The 26,587-nt window shown below is 43.9% G+C and overlaps 2 protein-coding genes across 4 annotated transcripts in view; both read right to left on the bottom strand.

The window, feature by feature from the left end:
- Positions 1-4,575, bottom strand: part of LOC109435619 (toll-like receptor 13) — a 29,168-nt gene extending 24,593 nt beyond the window's left edge. Inside the window, exon 1 of one of the 3 annotated variants that reach the window (XM_074324185.1) lies at positions 4,427-4,575. The gene's annotated coding sequence lies outside the window, so the exon portion shown is untranslated. The remainder of the gene's footprint in view (positions 1-4,426) is intronic. The other 2 variants (XM_074324187.1, XM_074324186.1) reach the window with 2 other exon arrangements.
- A 3,966-nt stretch (positions 4,576-8,541) lies between these two features.
- Positions 8,542-26,587, bottom strand: part of ATP7A (ATPase copper transporting alpha) — a 148,504-nt gene continuing 130,458 nt past the window's right edge. The window contains exon 23 of the mRNA XM_074324184.1: positions 8,542-8,670. Within this exon, the coding sequence (XP_074180285.1) occupies positions 8,646-8,670 (25 nt within the window). The 3' untranslated portion in view covers positions 8,542-8,645. The remainder of the gene's footprint in view (positions 8,671-26,587) is intronic.

The raw sequence follows: 26,587 nt of genomic DNA, 5'->3' as shown, positions 1-26,587 counted from the left end.
TTTTAAAACAAGTGTGATGAGTTCAGACTTCTATCCACCCCCCCAAAAAAAAAATTCACTATGGGGCCAGCCTGGTGGCTCAGGCGGTTAGAGCTCCATGCTCCTAACTCCAAAGGCTGTCGGTTTGATTCCCACATGGGCCAGTGGGTCTCAACCACAAGGTTGCCAGTTCAATTCCTTGAGTCCCACAAGGGATGGTGGGCAGCGCCCCCTACAACTAAAATTGAACACGGCACCTTGAGCTGAGCTGCTGCTGAGTTCCCGGATGGCTCAGTTGGTTGGAGCGCATCCTCTCAATCACAAGGTTGTGGGTTGGACTCCTGCAAGGGATGGTGGGCTGTGCCCCCTGCAACTAGCAACGGCAACTGGACCTGGAGCTGAGCTGCACCCTCCACAACTAAGACTGAGAGGACAACAACTTGAAGCTGAATGGCACCCTCCACAACTAAGATTGAAAGGACAACAGCTTGACTTGGAAAAAAGTCCTGGAAGTACCCACTGTTCCCCAATAAAGTCCTGTTCCCCTTCCCCAATGAAATCTTTAAAAAAAAAATTCACTGTGTAACGGAGGTATTTTTATTATCTTGTGCATTTTATACATTCGCAAATATGGGTCGTCTCTCCTCGTTGGTCCTTTCCTCAGCCCTGCCTGCCCCCTTCACACTTTGGGTGATGACAGGCATAGTTCCACTTCTAAAATAGAAAAATGAAAGTAAAAGAAGTGCCTGGCCCAATGTCACCGATTATGTGTCTAGTGGAGCTGATAGTAATTGGGAGATGACAAAAGAACTAAGGGAACTAGAAATGCCTGGTTTGAAACAGAGAAGATTCAGAGACTAACAATAGCTGTATTTTAGCAACCACCATCCCCATTCACTCTTTCTACAGAGCCTCTTCTTCCAGGCCTCTATACTATAAGCAGCTAATTGCTTCTTCAAGACAAAGGGAAGAGAGACAGAGAGACTAATAGCCAGAGACACTGTAGCTTCCCTACCAAGAAACACAGGCATCACTCTCTGCCTAGGCCTTGATTTCACCTCAGAGACAGGCGTTGAGCCAGGAAATGCCATCTAACCCTAAAACTCTAATCTGTACTCCAGATAAGGGAATGGAAGGCCCATGACAAAAATCTCAGCATAGTCCTGAGTAACTTGTCCATAAGGAGATAATGTATTTGTGGTTGTCAATCCTACCTGAGCAACAGAATCATCTAGGGATTAAAAACAAGGACTTCTTTAAAAAACAAACAAACAAACAAACAAACAACAACAATAACAAAAAACGGACTTCCTGGGCTCTGCACCAGAATCTGTGTTTTAAACAAATGCCTCAAGTGTGCAGCCAGAGATGAGAAGTCCTTAATCCAACAATTCTCAAGTTTGAGCATGAATCAGAATCACCTGGAAGACTTTTTAAAACACTGATTGCTGGGTCCCAACCCCAGAGTTTTAGATTCATTTGGTCTGAAGAAGGGTCTGAGAATTTGAATTTTCCCCAACTTTCCAGGTGATGTTGATATTAGGGACCACTCTGTGAACAACTGGCGTAGCCTATCTGAGTTTGGCCTTGATGTCAAACAATTCCCATGGCCTCTTCCTCAATTTGCCTAGTGAACCAAATAACTGCTGAGGTAATTAGAACTAGCCCTAACCCTCGGTTATCAAGTCTACTCTGTGTATCCCTACAAAAAACAATCAGCTCACAACCCTCCCAAGGTCACCGACGCTAGGCAGAAAGTGAAATACACATATACACCTCAAGCTACTTGCTTCATAATGTAAAATTTCTCAACAACTCCTGGCTCCTGAAGGTCAGGGCTGACCAGCAGCTAACAGTAGTCTTGAACAGCAGTCTTTGACTTCACCATTTCCCTGGGGCCTAACCTACTGCAGAAGCGTAACTGAGGGAATTAGATCTCCATGCACATAGGTCAGCACCCAAATCAAACAATTTTCCAGCAGTAGATAAGCTTAACTCTGAGAACAGACGTATAATCTTGTCACATTACAAGTGTTATCATGCCTCAAAAGAACTCTTGAAACTTCTTTATCAAGGCTGATGACTCCATTGCTCCACTCACCACCCTGCCCCCAGCTCACCCACCCCCACCTCCAGTCCTTCAAAAGAATTCCTGAACTTGTAGAAAGGGGCCTTTTTGTGAGGGTTTTTAGAAAACAGGGTTTCATTGAGACAGATTACTCAGCATGTTGTTAGGTAAACAGGGAGGTCCACGGTGGAATAAACAAAAGGCAGCCATATCCTGAAACTCCAGGTTCTGGAATGTCTCCTTCACTCCAGGAGAAAGATATGAGAATGTGCCTTGAGGTTAATAAATTATCTCATAAATCCCTTTTGGCCAGACAAAGGAGCAGATCTGATAGATAGGGATAGGTTCATTAATCCCTCTAGGGTGGGCAAACAGGACAAAGGAGATAGACAAATTTCATTAGAAGGCGTCAGCCCCCTTCTTCAAGCAGGCAAGGAAAGGTATAAAAGTAAGAACTTTTGCCTCAGTCACTGGGCAACCTGGTCAGGACCCCCTCTCGTTTCCAGAGCTCCAACTCTTTACTCTTTACTTTTAAAAAAACTACCCTCTTTTACAATGCCTCGCCTCTCCTTGGTCCGTGCTTCCATTCTTCGGTTTCATGAGACACGATCCCAGCACAAAGAAAATATTCTACATCATCATGACCCACACAGAACCTGAAAGTATGACACTCCAAGTAACACGCCACACCATTTGCGAAAAAGGCACTCTAACAAATAGCCTCAGCTGAAAGCTTGCCACGAATTAAAAGTGTACATAGATTATTTTTTTTTAAATATTCTCTATTTTCTCTGTGAAATTGGGAGGCATGGATGCTTCCATTTCTACTCTTGGAAGTTTTTTGATAGTGTTATTATTTGAAAATTTGGCTAGGGATGAGGGAGATGAGAGAGGAGGTGATCCACAGTGTGTGCTCTAGTCTGAGGTGTCTATGGGACTCGATGCCCAGAAAAGATACCTCAAAATTGCTTAGCACTTTACATTTTACAATCCTGCCACATAACGTCTGTGTAGTTCTTCAGAAGATGAAAGGAGGCCCAGAGAAGTAACATGACTTGGCCCTCAGTAAGTAGTATGTATGATTCAGATTCAAATCTAGGCCTCTTGACCTCAAATCCAGTGCTCTTACCAAGTCAGCACAAGTGGTACAAACACAGACCTTGATGCCTGTTCCCCAAGTCTGCTGCACGGACTGTGGGTAATATGAGCCCAGAGTGTTATCTAGAATTCTACCCCTTCCTTCCAACTGCTGACTCCTGGCACTTCTGAGGTGTGGTGAAAACCAGTCAAGAACAATTGCAGTGGCCAAAATGAAAATTAACTCTAAACTTGCATATGCTGTCTTAGATTATTAGACTGAGAGTGGAAGTATATTTTTAAAGCACTGTGATAATTTGCACAGCATATTCTACCAAGCAGCACCTAATTTAGGATTTATATGGGATCCCAAATTCTTTTTTCTCCAGGTTTATTGAGATAAAATTGACAAATAAAATTGTATAAATTTAAGGTGTGCAACACAATGATTTGATATATGTATATATTGCTAAATGATTGCCACAATAAGTTTAACACCATCACCTCAGTTAACACAAAAATTGTTTTCCTTGTGATGAAAACTTTTAAGATCTACTCTCTTAGCAACTTTCAAATATACAAAACAGTATTGCTAGCTATAGTCATCATGTTGTACATTACATCCCCAGAATTTATTTAACTTATAACTGGAAGATTCTACCTTTTGACCACATTTACCCCATTCCCCCACCCCCACAAATTTCATCTCTGTTTCTGAATGTTTTTTTTTTTTTTTTAGATCCCATATATAAGCAAGATCATACAGTATTTGTCTGTCTCTGTGTGACTTATTTCCCTTAGCATAATGTCCTCAAGGTCCATCCATACTATTGCAAATGTCAGGATTTCCTTACATTTTATGGCTGAATAAATATTCTATTGTACATATATACCACATTTTCTTTATCCACTCATCCATTGTTAGACACTTAGATTGTTTCTACATCTTGGCTGTTGTGAATAATGGTGCAACGAACATGGGGGCACAGATATATCTTCGGATCCCAGATTCTTAAGAGCTGCTTAAGTCACTGGGTATAGGTGGAAAGGTGTGAGCAGTAGGGAACAAGGCTTACTGGCTGATATGATAATAAAGGCTATGCTACCTCCATGTAATACCACTATCTATGGTGAAATTTCTGAATGAGTTACTTTCAAGAAAAAAAATTAGTTTCTTGATCCCTCAGACCCTAGTAATGATATCTATACCTAAGTAACATGCTGGGAAAGGATTTCTTCCCATAATTCTGTGTATATTGCTGGCATGCTAATTAAAAGTAAAGGAAAAAAAACCCAGCATACCTGTGAAAAGTTCTTGGTACACGTTCCTGTTGCTCATCTTTCTGTAGTCAGATTTTCTCTAAAATAAGAAACTTCTCTCTTGGGAAGTTTCAAAACTTCAAGACGATTGCTCTGAGCTCTTACAACATGTGACCAAAAGGAAGAAGCATTTTTTTTCCTCCTCTGACCTTTTTTTTTTTTTTTTTTTTTTTTGCTGATTTGCTCATTTTCAGGGAAATAAGGGGGTTTCCTCAGAGTACCAAAATCCTGCTTGGCGTGTGTTGCAAAACAGGTTTTTAATGAGATTTCATCTTTCGCCCATTACAAGTTCCTCCAGATTTCTTGCTCCCTGGGAGATCCTGAGGTTACGCAGCTGGTTCAAGCCCTGCGTTGGGAGCAATTCCAGCTAACATGCCTGGAATTGCACATGGGAACTGGTAAGGAGAGGCCTCTCTTCCCTTGTTTTCTTCCTGGAACTAGCGTGCTTCTTCATCTAGGTCTCAGCTGTGTTTGAGCTTTGTGTTCAGTCTGTCTGATCCTGCTTCCTTCCCCTCTGACTCCTTCCTTTCTACCACAAACTTGGCTGCCTATTAAAGAGATTACCCATGTTGTTCTACATTTTCTTTGGTTTGGGGTGCAGAATTTGTTTCTTATCTCTAATTACAGGCAAGAGAAGCTTGTGAAGAGATTGGATCCTGAGAAGATAAAATCCACACTCTATCAAGAACTAATTCAAAATATTTATGAGAGGGTGGGAAGAAGCAGCACCACAAAAGCCCATTTATAAGGCCAGTCCTTGGCAGAACTGAGGTATTTCTAGCCAGATCTTGGTAGTTTAACCTTAGTACTCTTTTCTTCACATATCTCTAGAGTATCAGGGGCCAATATTGCTTTCTACTATGTGTGTCACACTCTAGAAACTTGGGGATACACCCTTCTTTGATAGCCCAGTGCTCCTTACTTTTAAGTATTGAAACCAAAAGGTTTCAGTAGAGGTATAGCTAAAAAAAAATAGATAAAAGCAGAATAACATATTTTGCAAGAACATCATAATGAGTAGGGGGTGGGATATACCTGGACAAAGTCTTTTTTTGTTGTGGATGAGGGGCGTCCCCCTAGCAGGATCCTTGAGGTTTGTGGAAATGCCCTCTTTTTTGGGGGGGCCCTTTCAATATTCTCACTCATGCTATGTACCATCTCTTGTTTTCTAGTAAAACAACAACAATAATAATAATAAATGGCAAAATTAGGGAGTATGTATCATGTGCCAGGCATTGTAATAAGTGTTTTACATGTATTTATGCTGGTCACACAAAAACTCTATGAGATAAATATTATTACTTTCCCAGTTTTTAAATGATGAAATTGAGACACAGAATAATTAGATAAATAAGCCAAATTCACCCAGTCAGTAAGGAACAGAGCGGTGATGGTATCTCTGTTCACCCAGGCACCCATGTAGCTTCTCCTGATCCTATGCACTTTCTGTTGGTAGGCTGAGCTAGTGCCTCCCCCTCCTTGGGATCCTGGGGCTGTCTTGCCCAAAGCACCACAAGCACTTCTGAACACTCTGGATGTGCTCTGAGGCCTATACCTTTTTTAAATTTTATTTTAGGGGCCGGCCCAGTGGCTCAGGCAGTTGGAGCTCCATGCTCCTAACGCCGAAGGCTGCCAGTTTGATTCCCACATGGGCCAGTGGGCTCTCAACCACAAGGTTGCCTGTTTGACTCCTCAACTCCCGCAAGGGATGGTGGGCTCTGACCCCTGCAACTAAGATTGAATATGGCAACTTGAGCTGAGCTGCTGCTGAGTTCCCGGATGGCTCAGTTTGTTGGAGCGCATCCTCTCAACCACAAGCGCGTCCTCTCAACCACAAGGTTGCCTGAATGGTGCCCTCCACAACTATGATTGAAAGGACAACAACTTGACTTGGAAAAAGTCCTGGAAGTACACACTGTTCCCCAATAAAGTCCTGTTCCTCTTCCCCAATAAAATCTTTAAAAAAAAAAAAGAAAAAAAAATCAATTTAACTGAAACAATTTAGAAAATCATGATTTTTTAAAAAAATAGAAAGTCACACTAAGTGACACCACTCTTAAAGCAGTCCTCTCATTTACCTTTCTGGTTTGAGATCTGAAATGAGATCTTTCTTAATAAAAGGGCCTCTCTAAGCCTACCATCAAGACATCCTCCCCTTCTTTGCCACTCAGAGATGGCTTCTTTACACATTTCTTTCCAGAATCCATTTATGATCAGTTTCCCCAACTGAGCTGCAAGAAAGGCAAGGTTAAAGTTGCACTCTGGCTCATCATGTGAATAATTTATGGGAGAAATAAATGGTGCTAGTAAGTGCATTTTTGTGGGCAAATATACCAGAATGCTGATCTGGACACTCTTTAAATTACTCAAGCTCTTCCAATCAAACAGTCTGTAAGCCAATGAAGTGTGATGCTACAATGAAAGAACATTTATGTTTATATACTTTATTATGTACTTAAATTAATAAAGGGAATTTATTTTTGTCAGATGCTTTTCTTAAATCAGGGCACAATTCCTTCCCACCTCTCCTAAGTCTGACATGAGGCTTTCCAATTTCCAAGTCTGCACTACTGGAGAAATACCTGGAAGAAGGAAGGAGAAGGGAAAATGGCAGGTTTAGGACTGACTTGCTCATGGTACTGTGATAACTCTTCCTAGGAACAGGAGGAGAATTGGAGGTGGCCAATTCCTAACATTGAGAAACTTCTAATGACCTGGATTGAAGACCAGACACAGAAGTGTATTCTTCTAAGCACCATGATGATCACAGCCAAAGCAAAAAGTTTGTGATGTTGAAAGAAGAGGCTGGATCCAATTAGGATGTTGAATTTACTGCTACTGCTGGGTGGTTTAAATGATTCAAAAATTCTTATTCATTATTTAATATGAAAGTGAGTGGTGAATCTGTGGGTGCTGAATTGAAGGCAGCTGAAGAATTTTTAGAAACACTAGATAAGCTGGTTGTGGAGGAAAATTACTTGCCAGAGCAAATATTCAATATGGATGAAACTTCCCTATTCTGGAAATGGGTGCCTGAGAGGACTTTCATCCATAAGGAGGCCAAGTTAATACCAGGATTCAAGGCTTTGAAGGACAGAATAAGAGTCTTCCTTGGGGGCCATGTTGCAGGCTACAAATGGAAACTCTTTGTGATCTGGCACAGTGAGAATCCCAGGGCCTTCAAGCATATTGATAAGGACACAATGCCAGTGTACTACAGGAACAAGAAGTCATGGGTGGGGCAGCCAGACAGTTCAGTTGTTTAGAGCACGAGCTCTGAGCATCAGGGTTCGATTCCCACATGGGCCAGTGAGCTGCTACCTCCACAACTAGACTGAAGGCAATGAGATGCCGCTGAGCTTCTGGAGGGGTGGCCGGATGGCTCAGTTGGTTAGACCGTGGGTTCTTGGCAACAAGGTTGCCAGTTCAAGTCCCACATGGGATGGTGAGCTGCGCTCCCTACAATGCAACTAAGATTGAAAATGGCAACTGGACTTGGAGCTGGGCTGCACCCTCCACAACTGGATTGAAGGACAACGACTTGGAGCTGATGGGCCCTGGAGAAACATACTGTTCCCCAATATTCCCCCAATAAAAATAATTAAAAAAAATAAAAAGAAGACTTCATGGATGACCCAGCTCATCTTCCAAAATGCTCTTCTAAACTGCTGTGCAGTGAAATGGAGAACTACTGTTTGGAGAATAACATACCTTTAAAATTTTTTCTTATTGCTGATAATGCTTCCAGACATCTTCCTTTTATTGGTAATCTTCATCCCAGTGTGAAAGTGGTGCTTCTCCCTGCAAACACCACCTCTTTGATCCAACCAATAGATCAAGGAATTATACCAGCTTTTAAGGCCTGTTACCTGAGGAGAACTTTTGCCCAGGCTATTGCTACAACTGAGGAAGACACCGAGAATATACTGATGCAATTCTGGAAGGATTATAATATCCATGACTTCATCAAGAACTTTGTTTGGACTTGGGATGATGTCACCAAGGAGTGTACGAATGGCGTCTGAAAGAAGACACTGAGGAGATTTGTCTATGACTCCAAATGATTTTTCAAGGATGAGGAGGTTGCAAAAATCAACAAGGCTGTGATTGAGATGACAAACAACTTGAACCTGGATGTGGGTGAGGATGAAACTGAGGGGCTCCTAGGGTGGTTCCTGAGGAATTGACTGATGAGGAGTTGTCAGAACTGGGACAGGAACACATAGCTGAAGAAGAGACAACATAAAAGGAAATTGCAGGAGAAATAAAATAAGAACCCCAAAAGAAAATTCATAGTAAAGGGTTTAGTAGAAACTTTTGCACCCGAAATAAGCTCCTTAAAATGCTTGAAAAGTTGGACCCCAACAATGAAAGATTTTCATTAACAGAGAGAAATGTTCATCGTGCATTATGTGCTTACAAACAAATCTATCATGAAATAAACAAACAAACCAAGCAAACCACCATTGACATATTTTTTTAAAAGAATGACCCCTCCTCAAGAAGCGCCTCTGGCTGGTCCTTCAGGAGGTCTTCCAGAAGAAAACATTGTTATCACAGGAGATGACAGCTCCATGTGTGTTATTCCTCCTGAAGACCTTCCAGTGGGACAAGATGTGGCAATGGAAACCAGTGATAGTGATGGTCCTGACCATGTGCAGGCCTAGGCTAATGTGTGTGTGTGTGTGTGTGTGTGTGTGTGTGTGTGTCCTAGTTTTTAACCAAAAAATTTTAAAAAATAATAAAAAATTTTAAACTAGAAAAAAATGTTGTAGAATAAGGATATAAAGAAAAAATTTTGAGATCCGGATCAAAATGGCGGCGTAGGGTGAGCCTCTGTAAAGCTCCCCTGGAATTTACAACTAATTGAACAACAATAACTCCACAAAGGACTCCCTGCACAGCAGACAGGCAAGACCAAGAAGCCCACTACTGAATACACCTAAAGGTGGGCTAATCGCGCGAGCCGGGGAGGAGGGAAGGGAGAAGTGCACAGACGGAGCCCCGGGGGCGCAGGACGCAGACCTGGCTCGGTGCTCTGAATCTGGTGCAGGAAGATCTTTGGAACTTCAAAAGCTCTCCGCATACCCACACGGACACAGTGCCCTGTGACACAGGCAAACTATTAACAGAGGAGTAGCCCGTCTCCCAGGGAATCTCCCCATTGTGTGAGAACCTGGAATAGTGCAGAGAAAACAGGACTATCGGGTGAGGCAGAAAAAAAAAAGGCTGCAGTCTGAGAGAAAATAAAACATTCTACCAACAAGTACTAGAAAACAAAAGAAAGACCACTTCCTATCAACCTGTTGCAGAAGCCACTCCTGTAGATGTCTAGGAAGAGAAATAATAAATCAGTAATTGCCATGAATAACCAAGGCAACAAGACAGCTCAGAAAGAAAGTGAAAAGTCTACAGAAAAGGAACTTAAAGACATGGAACTATGTGACTTAAGTGACAGAGAATTCAAGATTGCAGTTCTGAAAAAACTCAACGAGATGAAAGAAAACACAGAAAGGCAGTTTAATAAACTCAGAAACACAATGAAAGGACAACATGAGCATTTTATGAAACAGATTGAAATTTTAAAAAAGAACCAAATAGAATTACTGGAGATTAAGAACTCAATAGAAGAAATTAAGAATGAAATAACCATCTTAGGTAGTAGAGTTTACCAGATGGAGGAAAGAATCAGTGACATCGAAGATAGAAACCTGGAAATTACATGCATGGAAGAAGAAAGAGACTTGAGACTTAAAAGAAATGAAAGAACTCTACAAGAACTTTCTGACTCCATCAGAAAGAGCAATATAAGAATAATGGGCATACCAGAAGGAGAAGAAAGAGAGAAGGGAAGAGAGAATATATTCAAACAAATTGTTGATGAGAACTTCCCAAACTTGTGGACAGAACTGGATCCTCGAATCCAAGAAGCAAATAGAACACCTAATTACCTCAATCCCAACAGGCCTTCTCCAAGGCACATTGTATTGAAGCTGTCTAAAATCAACGACAAAGAAAGAATCCTCAAGGCAGCCAGGAAAAAGAAGACGGTAACCTACAAAGGAAAGCCCATTAGATTATCATCAGATTTTTCAGCAGAAACTCTACAAGCCAGGAGGGAGTGGAACCAAATATTCAAACTATTGAAAGAGAGAAATTATGAGCCAAGAATAATATATCCAGCAAAGATATCCTTTAGATATGAAGGAGGAATAAAGACCTTTCCAGACATACAGAAGCTGAGGGAATTTTCTAATATACAACCTGCACTACAAGAAATACTAAAGGAGGCTATTCGACCACCATCAACAGGGACAATTTGTGGCAACCAAAACATAAAAAGGGGGAGAGTAACGGCCTGAACCGGAATATGGGAATGGAGAAAGTAAGCGTGCTGAAGAAAATGGAATACTCTAAATATCAAACTTTCTTTTACATAAACTTAAGGGTAACCACTAAAAAAAATCCAGAACTGAAATATATACTGTAATAAAAGAAGAAACAGAGGGAAACATCATAGAATACCACCACACAGAAATAATAGACAACAACAAAAAGGCAAAGAAACAATGGAGACACAGCCTTACCAGAAAACTAAAGATAGAATGACAGGAAATCCTCACATATCAATAATCACCCTAAATGTAAATGGACTGAACTCACCAATAAAAAGGCACAGAGTAGCAGATTGGATCAAAAACTAAACCCAACCATATGCTGTCTCCAAGAGACACATCTCAGCTACAAGGACAAGCATAGACTCAAAGTGAAAGGGTGGAAATTGACACTCCAAGCAAATGGTACCCAGAGAAAATCAGGTGTAGCCATAATGATATCAGATGAAACAGACTTCAGGGTGAAAAAGATAACAAGAGACAAAGATGGACATTTCATAATGGTAAAGGGGACTATACAACAAGAAGACATAACAGTCATCAATATTTATGCCCCCGATCAGGGAGCACCAAAATATACCAAGCAACTACTAACAGAACTAAAGGGAGAAATTGACCAAACACAATTATACTAGGGGACTTAAATACATCATTGACAGCTATGGATAGATCATCCAAACAGAAAATAAATAACGAAATAGCAGCCCTAAATGACACATTAGATGAAATGGACATAATTGACATTTATAGAGCACTTCATCCTAAAACATCAGACTATACATTCTTTTCTAGTGTACATGGAACATTCTCAAGGATAGACTATATATTGGGACAGAAAATCAGTTTCAGCAAATTTAAGAGGACTGAAATCATACCAAGCATATTCACTGATCACAAGGGTTGAAATTGGATATCAACTGCAAAAAGAAAGCAGGACAAACACAAATACATGGAGATTAAACAACGTACTTTTAAAGAATGACCGGGTCAAAGAAGAAATTAGAGTAGAGTTCAAAAGATACATAGAAACAAATGACAGTGAAAATACATCCTACCAAAATTTTTGGGATGCAGCGAAAGCAGTTTTAAGAGGGAAATTTATATCATTACAGGCCTATCTCAAGAAACAAGAAAAATCGCAAATAAATAACCTCATGTTACACCTTAAAGAACTAGAAAAAGAAGAACAAGTGAAACCCAAGATCAGCAGAAGAAAGGAAATAACAAAAATCAGAGCAGAACTAAATGAAATAGAGACCAAAAGACAATAGAAAAAATTAATGTGACAAAGAGCTGGTTCTTTGAAAAGATTAACAAAATTGACAAACCCTTGGCTAGACTCACTAAGATAAAAAGAGAGAAGACACTAATTAACCAAATCAGAAATGAAAAAGGGGAAGTTATCACGGACACCACAGAAATACAAAGGATCATCCAAGAATACTATGAAGGACTATATGCCACCAAATTCAGTAACCTAGAAGAAATGGACAAGTTCTTAGAAACATATAGCCTTCCAAGGCTGAACCATGAAGAACTGGAAAATCTAAACAGACCGATCACCAGTAACGAAATTGAATCAGTCATCCAAAACCTTCCCAAAAGCAAAAGTCCTGGACCAGATGGCTTCACTAGTGAATTCTACCAAACCTTCAAAGAGGATCTAATACCAATCCTGCACAAACTCTTCCAAAAAATTGAAGAAGAGACAGTACTTCCTAACTCATTTTATGAGGCCAACATTACCCTGATACCAAAACCTGGTAAGGACAGCACAAAAAAAGAAAACTACAGACCAATATCTCTGATGAATATAGATGCAAAAATCCTAAACAAAACTCTAACAAATCGAATACAACAATGCATTAAAAAGATTATTCATCACGACAAAGTGGGGTTCATCCCAGGGGAAGGAGGATGATTCAACATCCACAAATCCATCAATGTGATATATCACATAAACAAAATAAAGGACAAAAATCATATGATTATATCAATTCATGCAGAAAAAGCATTTGACAAGATACAACATCCATTTATGATTAAAACACTGAATAAAATAGGTACAGAAGGAAAATACTTTAACGTAATAAAGGCCATATATGACAAGCCCTCAGCTAATCTCATAATTAATGGTGAAAAACTGAAGCCCTTTGCTCTATGTTCAGGAACACGACAGGGCTCTCCACTGTCACATCTGCTTTTCAACATAGTGTTGGAAGTCCTTGCCAGAGCAATCAGGCAAGAGAAAGTAATAAAAGGCATCCAAATTGGGAATGAAGAAGTTAAATTATCACTCTTTGCAGATACATGATGCTATATATAGAAAACCCTAAAGAGTCCACGAAAAAGCTATTCGAAACAATCAACGAAAACAGTAAATTTGCTGGCTACAAAATCAACGCAAAAAAGTCCATTACATTCCTACATACTAACAATGAAATCTCAGAAAAAGAAATACAAAAAACAATTCCTTTCGCAATTGCAGCAAAAAGAATAAAATACCTAGGAATAAACTTAACCAAGGATGTGAAGGACCTATATGCTGAAAACTATAAGACATTTTTGAAAGAAATTGAAGAAGACACAAAGAAATGGAAAGACATTCCGTGCTCATGGATTGGAAGAATCAACATAGTTAAAATGGCCATATTACCCAAAGCAACATACAGATTTAATGCAATCCCCATCAAAATCCCAATGGCATTTTTTTAAAGAAATAGAACAAAACATCATCAGATTTGTTTGGAACCACAAAAGACCCCGAATAGCCAAAGCAATCTTAAGAAAAAAGAACAATACTGGAGGTATCACACTCCCTGACTTTAGCTTGTACTTTAGCACTACGATAATCAAAACAGCGTGGTATTGGCACAAAAACAGACACATAGACCAATGGAATAGAATTGAGAACCTGGAAATAAAACCACATAAATATGGACAGATAATTTTTGACAAAGAAGCAAAAAACATACAATGGAGGAAAGACAGCCTTTTCAATAAATGGTGCTGGGAGAATTGGATAGCCACGTGCAAAAGAATGAAACTGGACTGCTATCTGTCACCATGTACCAAAATTAATTCAAAATGGATCAAAGACTTAAGCATAAGACCTGACACAATAAACTGCATAGAAGAAAACATAGGTACTAAACTTATGGACCTTGGGTTCAAAGAGCATTTTATGAATTTGACTCCAAAGGCAATGGAAGTAAAAGCTAAAATAAACGAATGGGACTATATGAAACTTAAAAGCTTCTGCACAGCAAAAGAAACCATCGACAAAATAAAGAGGCAACCAACTGAATGGGAGAAGATTTTTGCAAACAGTGCCTCCGATAAGGGGCTAATATCCAAAATATACAAGGAACTCATGCAACTCAACAACAAAAAAACAAACAACCCAATTGAAAAATGGGCAGAGGACCTGAAGAGACATTTCTCCAAAGAGGACATACAAATGGCAAATAGACATATGAAAAATGCTCAACATCACTAATCATCAGAGAAATGCAAATCAAAACCACAATGAGATATCACCTCACCCCAGTCAGAATGGCTATCATCAACAAGACAAATAGTAACAAGTGTTGGAGAGGCTGTGGAGAAAAAGGAACCCTCATACACTGTTGGTGGGAATGCAGACTGGTGCAGCCGTTATGGAAGGCAGTGTGGAGGTTCCTCAAAAAATTACGAATAGAATTACCATATGACCCAGCAATCCCTCTCCTGGGTATCTACCCAAAAAATCTGAAAACATTTATACATAAAGACACGTGTGCTCCAATGTTCATTGCAGCTTTGTTTACGTGGCCAAGACATGGAAACAACCAAAATGTCCTTCGATAGATGAATGGATAAAGAAGTTGTGGTATATATACACAATGGAATACTATTCGGTAAGAAAAGATGATATAGGAACATTTGTGACAACATGGATGGATCTTGAGAGTGTAATGCTGAGTGAAATAAGTCAGACAGAAAAAGCAGAGAACCATATGATTTCACTGATATGTGGTATATAAACCAAAAACAACAAAAGAACAAGACAAACAAATGAGAAACAAAAACTCATAGGCACAGACAATAGTTTAGTGGTTACCAGAGGGTAAGGGGGGTGGGGGGTGGTAGAGTAGGGTAAGGGGGATCAAATATATGGTGATGGAAGGAGAACTGACTCTGGGTGGTGAACACACAATGGGATTTATAGATGATGTAATACAGAATTGTACACCTGAAATCTATGTAATTTTGCTAACAATTGTCACCCCAATAAATTTTTAAAAAATGTAAAAGAAAGGAATTTATATGCCTGATGCGTGACTACCCACCATGACCTGCCCAGTTAGTCTAAATTTATGATCAGATCACCCCATGAAGTTTACTTTCTGTAGAACCTCTAATTTGTCCACACTATACTTAATATTGTATTGAATACTGGGAATTTGCTCCGAGGGATTTCAGGTGCTCTCAGTACATACAAAAATGGTAACTGTGTGAATGTAGCAGAATCCAAGACCGGAAAGAACCCAAGCGGCACTGAGAGTTAGGAGAGTCCACTTTATTAGGCCGGCAGGCTCACCGGGATCCTTCCCAAAAGACTTGAGCCCCTATCAAGGTTTAGAGCAAGTTTTTATGAGTTGGGGACTTCCTAGAGTTGGGGAAGGGGTAGCTGTCGTCTGGTGATTGGCTCTGGGAGTGGCTTGGAGGGGGGGTATGCGAAAGGGTGCTGGGGCTTAGGCTGGGGACCTCTCTCTCTCTCCGCTCGTGCCACCATTTTAGGTTAGTTCCACGTGGCAGGGAACCACTTTAAGGTCAGTTTCGCCATCATGAGGAGAAGTGAGGATACATTAATTAGCTGGACTATAATAATTATCTCACTATGTATATGTGTATTAAATCATGTCGTATACCTTAACTGTATACAATTCTCATTTTTAAAAAAAATTGAAGGAAACATACACAACAGCCAAGACATGGAAATAACCGAAACGCCCATTGATAGACAAGTGGATTAAGGAACTCTGGTACATTTATACAATGGAGTACTATGGAGCCATAAAGAAGAATGAAATCTTACCATTTGCAATAATATGGATGGACCTAGAGAATATTATGCTAAGTGAAATAAGTCAGACAGAGAAAGACAAATACCATATGATCCCACTTATATGTGGAATCTAAAGAAAAGAATAAATGAATGAACTAATCAGAAACAGTCTCAGAGACATAGAGAAAAACTGAGGGTTGCTAGATGGGAGGGTGGGTAAGGATAAGGGGGAAGGTGAGGGGATTACAAAGTACAATCGGTAACCACAAGATTGCCATGGGAATATGAAAGTCAATTTGGGGAATGTAATCAATAATGTTGTAAAGATTTTGTAGGGTATCCGATGGACACTTGTCCCATTAGGGAGACCACCTCAGCAATGAGGTAAATGCCTGATCACTGCATTGTACACCTGAAGCTGAACAATAATGAATGTCAACTACAATTTTAACTATATGTATATACATATGTGCATGTATGTATATATATATATAGATAGATAGATATAGATATAGATATAGATATAGATATAGATATAGATATATATAGATGTATATATTTAAAATAAGTGGAGTACAGCATTAGGAATAGAGACAGTGGAAATATAATGGCTGTATGCGATGTCTGAGGGGTAGTAGATGGGGGGAGGGGGGTTATCATTGGGTGAGGGATATAAATGATAAATGTCTATTACATTGTTTTGTACACCTGAAACTAATTTGAAAAATAATAACAAAAATAAATAAAGTTTTTAAAAAAATTTAAAGGAAGCAAAATTGGGTACTTCCCATTTTCTTCTCCCCCATTACTCAGCCATAGGTTAAAAACCATCTCTGTTTAGCTTTACATATACATATATATAATAGAAAAAACTGAAAGAACATGCACCATTGAAACTGGAGTCCAAACGAGTCCTGGGTTCATGCTGCCTGGTACACTCAGCCAATACATCGACACAGGATTTGGATCATAGAATAAGCATTTATTATCAGATTATATGATTATGGTCTGAGAAGGCAGCGGGTTAACACCTCCAAAAACTGCCTTAACATTCTGTCTGGTCTGGTATATTTAAAGGAAAATCTGGGCATTCCTCTAAAGGCTACATGATGGTTCCAGGGGTCTGCATGGAGCCTTCCTTCTGGACTTGTGATATTCTGGTGGAGTCAGCAACCCAGGAACAATGATGAGATTAGCCTGGAAAGAATGCTAGACCATAGAGATTGTGATCAATAAGCCTGTGGGTATTAATCACAAGTTTCAGGTTCTAAAACAGGGAACCGGGTGGAACAAGGGATGTTCCAAGCTCAAGCCACAGGGGTTGAGCTATTGTTAAGCTACAGGTAGGTCAAGTAGAGAGGCCGAGGACTCAGAGAGGCCTATACTGTGGGGGTGCCAACCAGGCCCTGCTTCACCATGTTACTGTGGTTATCTCTAAGTGGTGAATTACAGGTGGCTTCATTTGACAAAAGAAAAACAACAAAAAGTCATCTAAGTACTTGAGTAAATGTTATATACTAATACTGAAATCTTCCAATAGCCTCTTTAATAGAATGAACCCTGGATTCTGTCTTCTTTTGGAGATTAAGAGATTAGCTTCTTCCTTAACTCCAGCTTTTACAAACTATATCTACAGCTGAAAAGCTACAGCCCCCAATTTGCTATGGAGCTCAGGGTGCTTAGATATATGACTACACACAGGCTCTAGAGCTGTGTGTGGGTGGCAATGGCCCTCAGGCCTTGTGGGATAGGGGCAATCAGCAGCGTTAGGTGAACACATCCTTTAGCATTGTGGACAAAAAGGGGTCACATGCTAAACCTGACAAGCTCAGGAGAGGCCTGCATGGCAGGCTCTACAAACTCAGACCAAAATTAACTACATAGGATGGTCTAAACATAAAAATTCCTAACTAAGAGCAGGTCATGGCCAGTAGTCACATCCTTGGCCTGAAGCTTCCTTGACAAAGGTCAATCTTTACCTTAAGTGAGTTTATATGTTGTCTTTTTGCATCTAAGATAACATACCCTTGGAATGTCAGAGTAATCCCTTTTTCCCAACCCCTCAGGGCACAACCCACCAGAGCAGGGAACTACAGAATCCCTCATTGTTATGCTTGTCCCCTAATTACCATCTCTATGTGCTGTAAAATGCTATTTTTTTTAAAAAAATTTATTGGGGAATATTGGGAAACAGTGTTTTTTTCCAGGATCCATCAGCTCCACATCAAGTCATTTTCAATCTATTTGTGGGGGGCACAGCTCAGCTCCAGGTCAAGTCGTCGTCGTTTTTTTGTTTTTTTTCCCCTTCAATATAGTTGTGGAAGGTGCAGCTCACTGGCCCATGTGGGAATCGAACCGGTGACTTTGGTGTTATAAGCACTGCACTCTAACCACTGAGCCAACAGGCCGCCCCTAAAATGCTATTAACTATCCTGTACCCACCAATGAAAAAGAAGTGTGTGTCTCTACATTTTACTTTTTACCCAATTACAGAGATTTCCTCGCTTTGCTTTCTCCCACCCCCTTAACCTACCACCAATAGATTTCATATAACCCTCCACCTTTGATTCTAATGTATAAAATAAATTGCAAAACTGCCATTTTCCAGAGCATTTTCTCAAATCTGTTGAGATTTTACTTCCCAGCAATTGTCAATTTGGCTCAAATAAACTCTTATAAGCTTTCTCTTAGGCTGGCTTTTTTTTTTTTTTGTCAACAGCATTATTGCTATTATTTCCTACTACCAGATCATGAGTTTTTTCATAGACCCATAGAAACACTGAGCAGTGCCACATTTGTTTTGGGCTTTACTCACTGAGTCACCATACATCATTTAACTTTTCATGTGTTTTCTCCATCTGTATAAATTAGAGTTCATTCAGAGAAGTAGAACTGCTCTGAGTGATACAGAATAAGGATTTTATTATAGGGTCAGACCTTACATGACTGTGGAAACTGATGGAGCAGTTTACGCAGGTTGTTGCCGCTACACCTAGTGTTCAGTTCGCAGTGGCTATAAGTCAGCCGGAATGGCAGTCAGGGAGGAAAGCTGGTTGTTTGTGACAATGATGGGGAAACTGACCTTAAAATGGTTCCCTGCCACATGGAACTGAGCTAAAATGGTGGCCCGAGTTGAGAGAGATGTCCCCAGCCTAAGCCCCAGCCCACTTCCGCATAACCCCCCCCCCAAGCCACACCTTGAGCCAATCACCAGACGACACCTACCCCTTCCCCAACTCAAGGAAGTCCCCAACCCGTAAAAACCTGTTCAAAACCTTGATAGGGGCTCAGTCTTTTGGGAAGAATCCCGCTGAGCCCGCTGGCATAATAAAGCTGACTCTCCTAACTCTCTGAGTACCTCTTGGGTTCTTTCCGGTCTTGGATTCTGCAACATTTGGTTCCTTGACTGGGAACCCAACCGCGCTGGCCCCTTGAGCCACCGGTTTGGGCAGAGGCGGGCTACAGGGCAGTGGGATAGCCGAGACAGGGCTAGGCACACCCTGCTGATTTCGGCAGGCCCAGGACTGGCAACCTTCTGCCGGCTCTGGCCCGTGGCTCCCTGCCAGACCCCAGTAGGGAGAAAGGACGGACAGCCAACCAGGACATCGGACATGGTAAGACCCCGGGGCCCGGACCCAGTTAGGCCTGCCTAAGGGCAGAAGGGGAGCCTGATCACCTCCTGCTGAGTCCCACTTCGGACTCCAGTTAGGGCCATTCCGAGGGAGGGCATCTTTCCTCCCTGAATGAGTGTGTGTGTGCTGGGTCCTGAAAGGGATTCTGTGTGGATCCATGGCCTGTCGGCTACAGAACCCGATTGAGCCCCAACCTGCGTTTCCGTGGTAGCGTCGCACGGCATAACAGTGATTCGCACTCTTGGGGTGCGACCTGGCCCAGGGTTTATATGGGCACACCTTAGCCAAGATGTACCCTAAGTTCCCACGAGGGAAACGGCCAGGCGGGCGCCTGATTGAAACCCTTCCCTTGTCTGCGCAGCACCGAATATCATGGGAGGGAGTCACGGGAAGCCCACGGTTCAAGACTGCATGTTAAAGAACTTCAGGAAAGGTTTTGGAGGTGACTATGGGGTCAAAATGACCCCCGGACGTCTCCACGCTTTATGTGAGCAGGAGTGGCCAGGTTTTGACGTGGGATGGCCCCCAGATGGCACTCTTGACTGCCCCACGATTCGCCGAGTCTACGTAGTTGTCACCGGGACCCCAGGACATCCAGACCAGTTCCCTTACATTGACTCATGGTTGGAAATAGCCCGAACCCTTCCTCCTTGGGTATGGTTCTGCTCCAATAGTAAGGGACAGTCCACGATCTTTGTTGCATGGAGCCTGCGAGGCCGTGCCCAGAGAGAAGCGACTAAGACCATATACCAGGGAGACCCTGATGAAGAGCCGATACCACTTCCATGTGCTCCACGGCCAACAGCTAATGTGTCCTCGGCACTCCCAGACACTCCGCCTCCACCCGAACTCCTTGAGCCGACACCCGACCTCCCAAGCCCTCCCCAGGAGGTGCCTGATCCTCAACACCAACCCTCACCAGGAACTGCTAGCTGACTTAGGTCCAGGGATACACCTCCACTTCAGCTGCCCCTCTGGGAGACCAGAGGCCAGACCAAGTGGGAGAAAACGGGACCCTCCAGCCAGGACGCCCCATCATCAACTGCCAGCCCTTCTCCACCACTGGCCTGTTAAATTGGAAACACCATACCCCAGCGTACTCAGAGAAACCACAAGCCATGATAGACCTTATGGAGTCCATCTTCCACACGCATCGCCCCACCTAGGAAAACTCAGCAGCTCCTCCGAATGCTCTTCAACACGGAAGAGAGCTGATGGATCATATAGGGGGCAAGGCAGTGCTAGAAGTGGCACCTGGGAAATTCTGGATGCTGCCACCTGGGCGACCGAGGCTGCTCCGGATGCACAGCCTGATTGGGACTTTAATACGAATGTAGGGAGAGGCGCACTCCGCCGATACCAAGAAAGATGCTCTCCTACCAGTGCTGCGGGCAGGAGCCAGAAAACCAACCAACATGTCCAAAACAACCAATGTGACCCAAAACAGGGAAGAGACTCCTGGTGACTTCTACGAACATCTCTGAGGTTCTACACTCCGTTCGATCCAGAAGCCCCTGAAAATCAAAGGATCATAAACGCGGCCTTCATTGCTCAGGTAGCCCCTGACATACGCTGAAAACTCCAGAAACTCGAGGGGTTCACAGGAATGAACATCACCCAGCTCTTGGAAGTGGCTAACAAGGTCTATTGGACCCGTGCGGTTGTGGCTAAACGAGAAGCCGATAAGAGGATAAGAGAAAAGGTAACCCTCCTTGCGGCTGTGCTCCAACAGGGAGGGGACTGCCCTGGAAGGAAAGGACCACCCTGCTGGCGTACTGTAAAGAACTGGGCCACTGGAAAAATGAGTGTCCCAACCACTGGAGAGGGAAGCCTCGACCTCCCCGTGGTCCCAACCCAACTAGCCAGGAGCCCAACTTCATAGGGTTAGCAGGAATCAAGTCGGACTGAAGGGGACCGGGCTCGTTCGAACTCAGCCCCTATGAGCCCACGGTCGACTTAGATGTAGGGGGCCAAACAGTGACTTTCATGGTAGATACGGGAGCAGAACATTCGGTAGCCATCACGCTGGTGGCACCACTCAGGGACCACAGAGTCACCATAATGGGGGTCACCGGGGATCAAGCTAAGAGCTCGCTGTTCTGCCAGGCCAGGACTTGTAAATTAGGAGGACACACCATGTCACATGAGCTTCTCTACTTACCGGACTGTCCAATTCCCCTCCTGGGGTGCGACCTCCTTACCAAATTAGGGGCCCAAATCTCCTTCGAACCATCAGGCCAAGGCACCATGTCTCTGCAGCCTCCGGCGGAAGGATTTATTCTGTCTATCACCACCCCGAGGGAAGAAGAATGGAGGCTCTATGGGACCGGCAGTGTAGAACAGAACCCAGAAGCCTATAGGGCCAATTTCCCGGAAGTTTGGGCAGAAGATAATCTGCCCGGGCTGGCAAAACATAAGTCCCCAATTTTGGTGGAGCTAAAACCCAGAGCTCAATCCCAACGGCTACTCCAATATCCCATCTCCAAGGAAGCCCGGGCAGGGATCAAAAAACACCTTGCCCATCTCAGAGCAGCAGGGATAGTCATAGAGTGCCAGTCGCCATGGAATACGCCCCTCCTGCCGGTAAGGAAGCCTAATGGAGAATACCGCCAGTACAAGATTTAAGAGCGGTGAACTAAGCTACCGTTCCCCTACATCCTGTAGACCCAAATCCATATACTCTCCTCAGTCAGCTGCCCCCGGAGGCAGGATGGTTCACCTGCCTGGACCTGAGAGATGCATTCTTCTGCATTCGGTTGGCGCCCCAGAGCCAATCACTGTTTGCCTTTGAATACCGGCTGGCAGCTCCAGCTGACATGGACTCGGCTCCCACAGGGCTTCAAAAACTCCCCAACCCTCTTTGGGGAAGCGCTAGCCTCAGATTTAGCCACCTTCCCTTGAGAAGAATACTGCTGCACTCTGTTGCAATATGTGGATGATCTGCTCTTAGCCTGTGCCACTGAAACCGAGTGCCAAACAGCGACGTAGACACTCCTGTCCCACTTAGCCGAGATGGGGTATAGTCTCCTGGAAGAAAGCCCAGCTCTGCAGAAAACAGGTACAATACTTGGGCTTTGTCATCTCCAAAGGACAGCGGGCCCTCAGCACCGAGTGGAAGAAAGTCATCACCTCTCTCCCTCAGCCCACCAATCAGAAGGTGCTCCGTGAGTTCCTCGGGGCCGCCGGCTTCTGCCAGCTCTGGATTCCTAGCTTTCAGCAATAGCCCGGCCCTTATATGAGGCTGTAACTGGTCAAGAAAAGGCCCCCATGCTATCGACAGAAGATCAAGAAAATGCCTTCCAGCAGCTCAAGAGCTCACTTGGACAGGCCCCAGCCCTCGGGTTACCTGATGCTGAGAGGCCATTCCACTTATTCGTCCATGAGAGAGACAAAATAGCCTTAGGACTGCTGGCCCAAACAGTTGGACCATGGCTCCATCCCACTGCCTACCTCTCAAAGAAATTAGACCCTGTAGCAGCAGGTTGGCCACCATGCCTGCAGGCGCTAGCAGCCTCTGTGATTCTCATCAAAGAGGCAGACAAGCTCACCTTAGGCCAAAGACTCATAGTTAAAGTACCCCACTCAGTCACCACCTTAATGAACAGTCAAGGACCCCGATGGCTGTCGAATGCACATATCAAGGGCTACTCCTGGAAAACCCTCGGATCTCATTAGAAACTGTGAGCACCCTGAACCCAGCCACTTTCCTGCCAACCGAGGACTGAGATCCAGAATATGACTGTACAGAAATTATCAATGAGGTCTATGCCACCAGACCCGACCTCTGGGACAGCCCACATCCTAACCTGGACCTTACTCTGTATACTGACAGCAGCAGCTTCCTGAGGGATGGAAAACGTCACGCGGGGTACGCAGTAACCACCACAGACGAGGTACTTGAGGCAGGGGCACTCCCGTCGGGGTGGTCAGCCCAACGATCAGAATTGTGGGCACTAATAAGAGCCCTCACTCTATCTGAGGGCCGGAAAGTCAATATCTACATTGACTCTCGGTATGCCTTTGCTACCGTCCATATCCATGGGGCTATATGCAAGGAAAGAGGCCTTCTGATTGTGGAGGGGAAAACTATTAAAAATAAACAAGAGGGCGGCCCGATGGCTCAGGCAGTTAGAGCTCCATGCTCCTAACTCTGAAGGCTGCCGGTTCGATTCCCACATGGGCCAGTGGGCTCTCAACCACAAGGTTGCCAGTTCAATTCCTTGAGTCCCGCAAGGGATGGTGGGCAGCGCCCCCTGCAACTAAGATTGAACACGGCACCTTGAGCTGAGCTGCTGCTGAGTTCCTGGATGGTTCAGTTGGTTGGAAGGCGTCCTCTCAACCACAAGGTTGCCGATTCGACTCCCGCAAGGGATGGTGGGCTGTGCCCCCTGCAACTAGAAAAACGGCAACTAGACATGGAGCTGAGCTGCGCCCTCCACAACTAAGACTGAAAGAACAACTTAAAGCTGAATGGCACCCTCCACAACTAAGATTGAAAGGACAACAACTTGACTTGGGGGAAAAAAAAAGTCCTGGATGTACACACTGTTCCCCAATAAAGTCCTGTTCCCTTTCCCCAATAAAATCTTTAAAAAATAAATAAATAAATAAAAATAAAAAAAATAAACAAGAAATCCTTAAGCTCCTACAAGCCATTTGGTGTCCCCAGCAGGTTGTGGTTATCCATTGTCAGGGCCACCAGAGGGGCAACGAGCCCTCAGCAGTCAGGAACAGGCTCGCTGACACCACAGCCAAATCAGCAACGATGGGAAGCCCTAGTGAACTACTGTTGGTCACTGACACTACCACCACATCCCTCCCGCGGTACACAGAAGAAGAACTCAGATGGGCAAGATCAAAAGGGGCCATCAGGTTGCCACAAGGGTGGTGGCAAGTACCCGACGGAACTCTTCATCCCGGCCCTGCTGGGTCTTCAAGTAACTGCTGAATACCACAAGTTAACCCCCTTAGGAAAAACTGCTCTCGAAGGCCTCCTAGCCAAAAACTTCTACATTAGCCGGCTGTCAGCTCTTTGCAAGTCCATCAGAGAATGCTGCATCACTTGTGCAAAGAACAATCCAAAGTCCGGCCCCAGCCCCATCCCCGGGATCCAAAGGAGCGGAGCTGCACCTTTTGAAGACCTCGAAGTCGACTTCACCAACATGACAAGCTGCCACGGTATTAAGTATTTACTGGTCTTGGTCTGTACCTACTCCAGGTGGTCAAAGCTTTCCCCACTCGGACTGAAAAAAGCTGCCAAGTAGCTAAGGTCCTCCTCAGGGAAATTATCCTCCGTTATGGGATTCCACTTTCCATACACAGTGACAATGGGCCAGTCTTCACAGCAGAGGTTCTCCAGACTGTAGCCAGAGCCATGGGCATCAACTGGAGGCTCCACACAGCTTACAGACCATAAAGCTCAGGGAAAGTTGAACGCATGAACTGTACCCTCAAGGAGACATTGGCTAAACTCCAACAGGAGACCTCCCTAGAGTGGGTGGACCTCCTACCGCTAGCAGTCCTTTGGGCACACTGCACCCCTGGCAAATCTGGATTCTCTCCCTTCGAAATTATGTTCGGGAGGCCCCCTCCCCTGCTGACCAGCCTCCCTGGCGACATTCGCCAGCTGGGGTTCTTCTCCAGCCTCCAAAACCAGATGGCCGTGCTAGGCAAGGTCCTCACAGATGTACGTGCTTACATTATGGAAAGGGCCCCCATTTCCCTCGGTACCCTGGTACACCCCTTTACCCCGGGGAGATCAGGTCTGGGTCAAAGATTGGAAATGCGAACCCCTCCGGCACAGGTGGACAGGCCCTCATGCTGTAATACTCGTTACTCCCATCGCTCTTAAAGTTTCAGGCATTGTCCCATGGATCCATCACACCCGGGTTAAAGGAGCCCAGCCAGAGACCAACGCCTGGACCGCCCGGCCTGACCTGGCCCATCCACTCCGTCTGACCCTCAAGAAACAGCCCGGATGAGCCTCTCTGTCGTCTGCCCAGCCTCCGTCTTTGCTGTCATTGGACTCCTATTGTTTCTAGCCTTTGCTGGTCTCATTGCTTCCTCCCCACCGAGCTGGTCACCACTGGAAAAGGGACTGTTAGTGTTCTACTTCCTGTTCTGGGCTGCTTGCCTCCTCTCCCTAACCTGTTTTAGGCAGCAACCATGATTTGGCTTTTTTGGGGAAGGAGTCACGACTTCCCCTTCCTGTCCCTCAGGCTGCCAGGAAAAATTTGCTGGCCACCCAACCTTCTCATACTTACGTTTCATAGAGACCTCCGTCACCCGTCGGGCTATGGCCCAGATCCTCGCCCTATGGGGTTATCATCCTCTTAGCTAATATGATGATCTCTAAGTCGTTACCACTTACGATCATCAACAGGGAGGACATGATGGGGAAACTGACCTTAAAATGGTTCCCTGTCACGTGGAACTGAGCTAAAATGGTGGCCCGAGTGGAGAGAGAAGTCCCCAGCCTAAGCCCCAGCCCGCTTCCGCATAACCCCCTCCAAGCCACACCTTGAGCCAATCACCAGACGACACCTACCCCTTCCCCAACTCAAGGAAGTCCCCAACCCATAAAAACCTGCTCAAAACCTTGCTAGGGGCTCAGTCTTTTGGGAAGAATCCCACTTAGCCCGCCGGCATAATAAAGCTGACTCTCCTAACTCTCTGAGTACTGCTTGGGTTCTTTCCGGTCTTGGATTGTGCAACAAGAATAAGGACAAACTGGAATCTGTGAGAAGGAATTGAAACCCACAAGGACAATTGAAACCCAGAAAAACAGAACATGTGTCTCTCACATCTCCAATCTCAATGTTGTAGAAGTTGTATCACAGAACTTCACTTGCACTTGGACCTGGCCTTAAAGAAGCTGAAAGAGGTCTGGTAGCAGCTCGATGAGCCTAGGGTCCGTGTGCAGCCCCACTCCAACAAAGTAAGCCAGGAGAATAGGAATAACGTGAGCAAGTTACCACCATGACCGGAACTCTGCACCGGCTTTCTCAGGGTAAAAAACATATGGCTGAGACTTCACTTCTGCTTTCTAATTCTCATGGAAAATGTG

Source organism: Rhinolophus sinicus, chromosome X (genome assembly GCF_036562045.2).
Source record: "Rhinolophus sinicus isolate RSC01 chromosome X, ASM3656204v1, whole genome shotgun sequence".
NCBI lineage: Eukaryota > Metazoa > Chordata > Mammalia > Chiroptera > Rhinolophidae > Rhinolophus > Rhinolophus sinicus.
The sequence above is the reverse complement of the archived record's forward strand: the minus strand, read 5'-3'. Positions and strand labels throughout refer to the sequence as shown.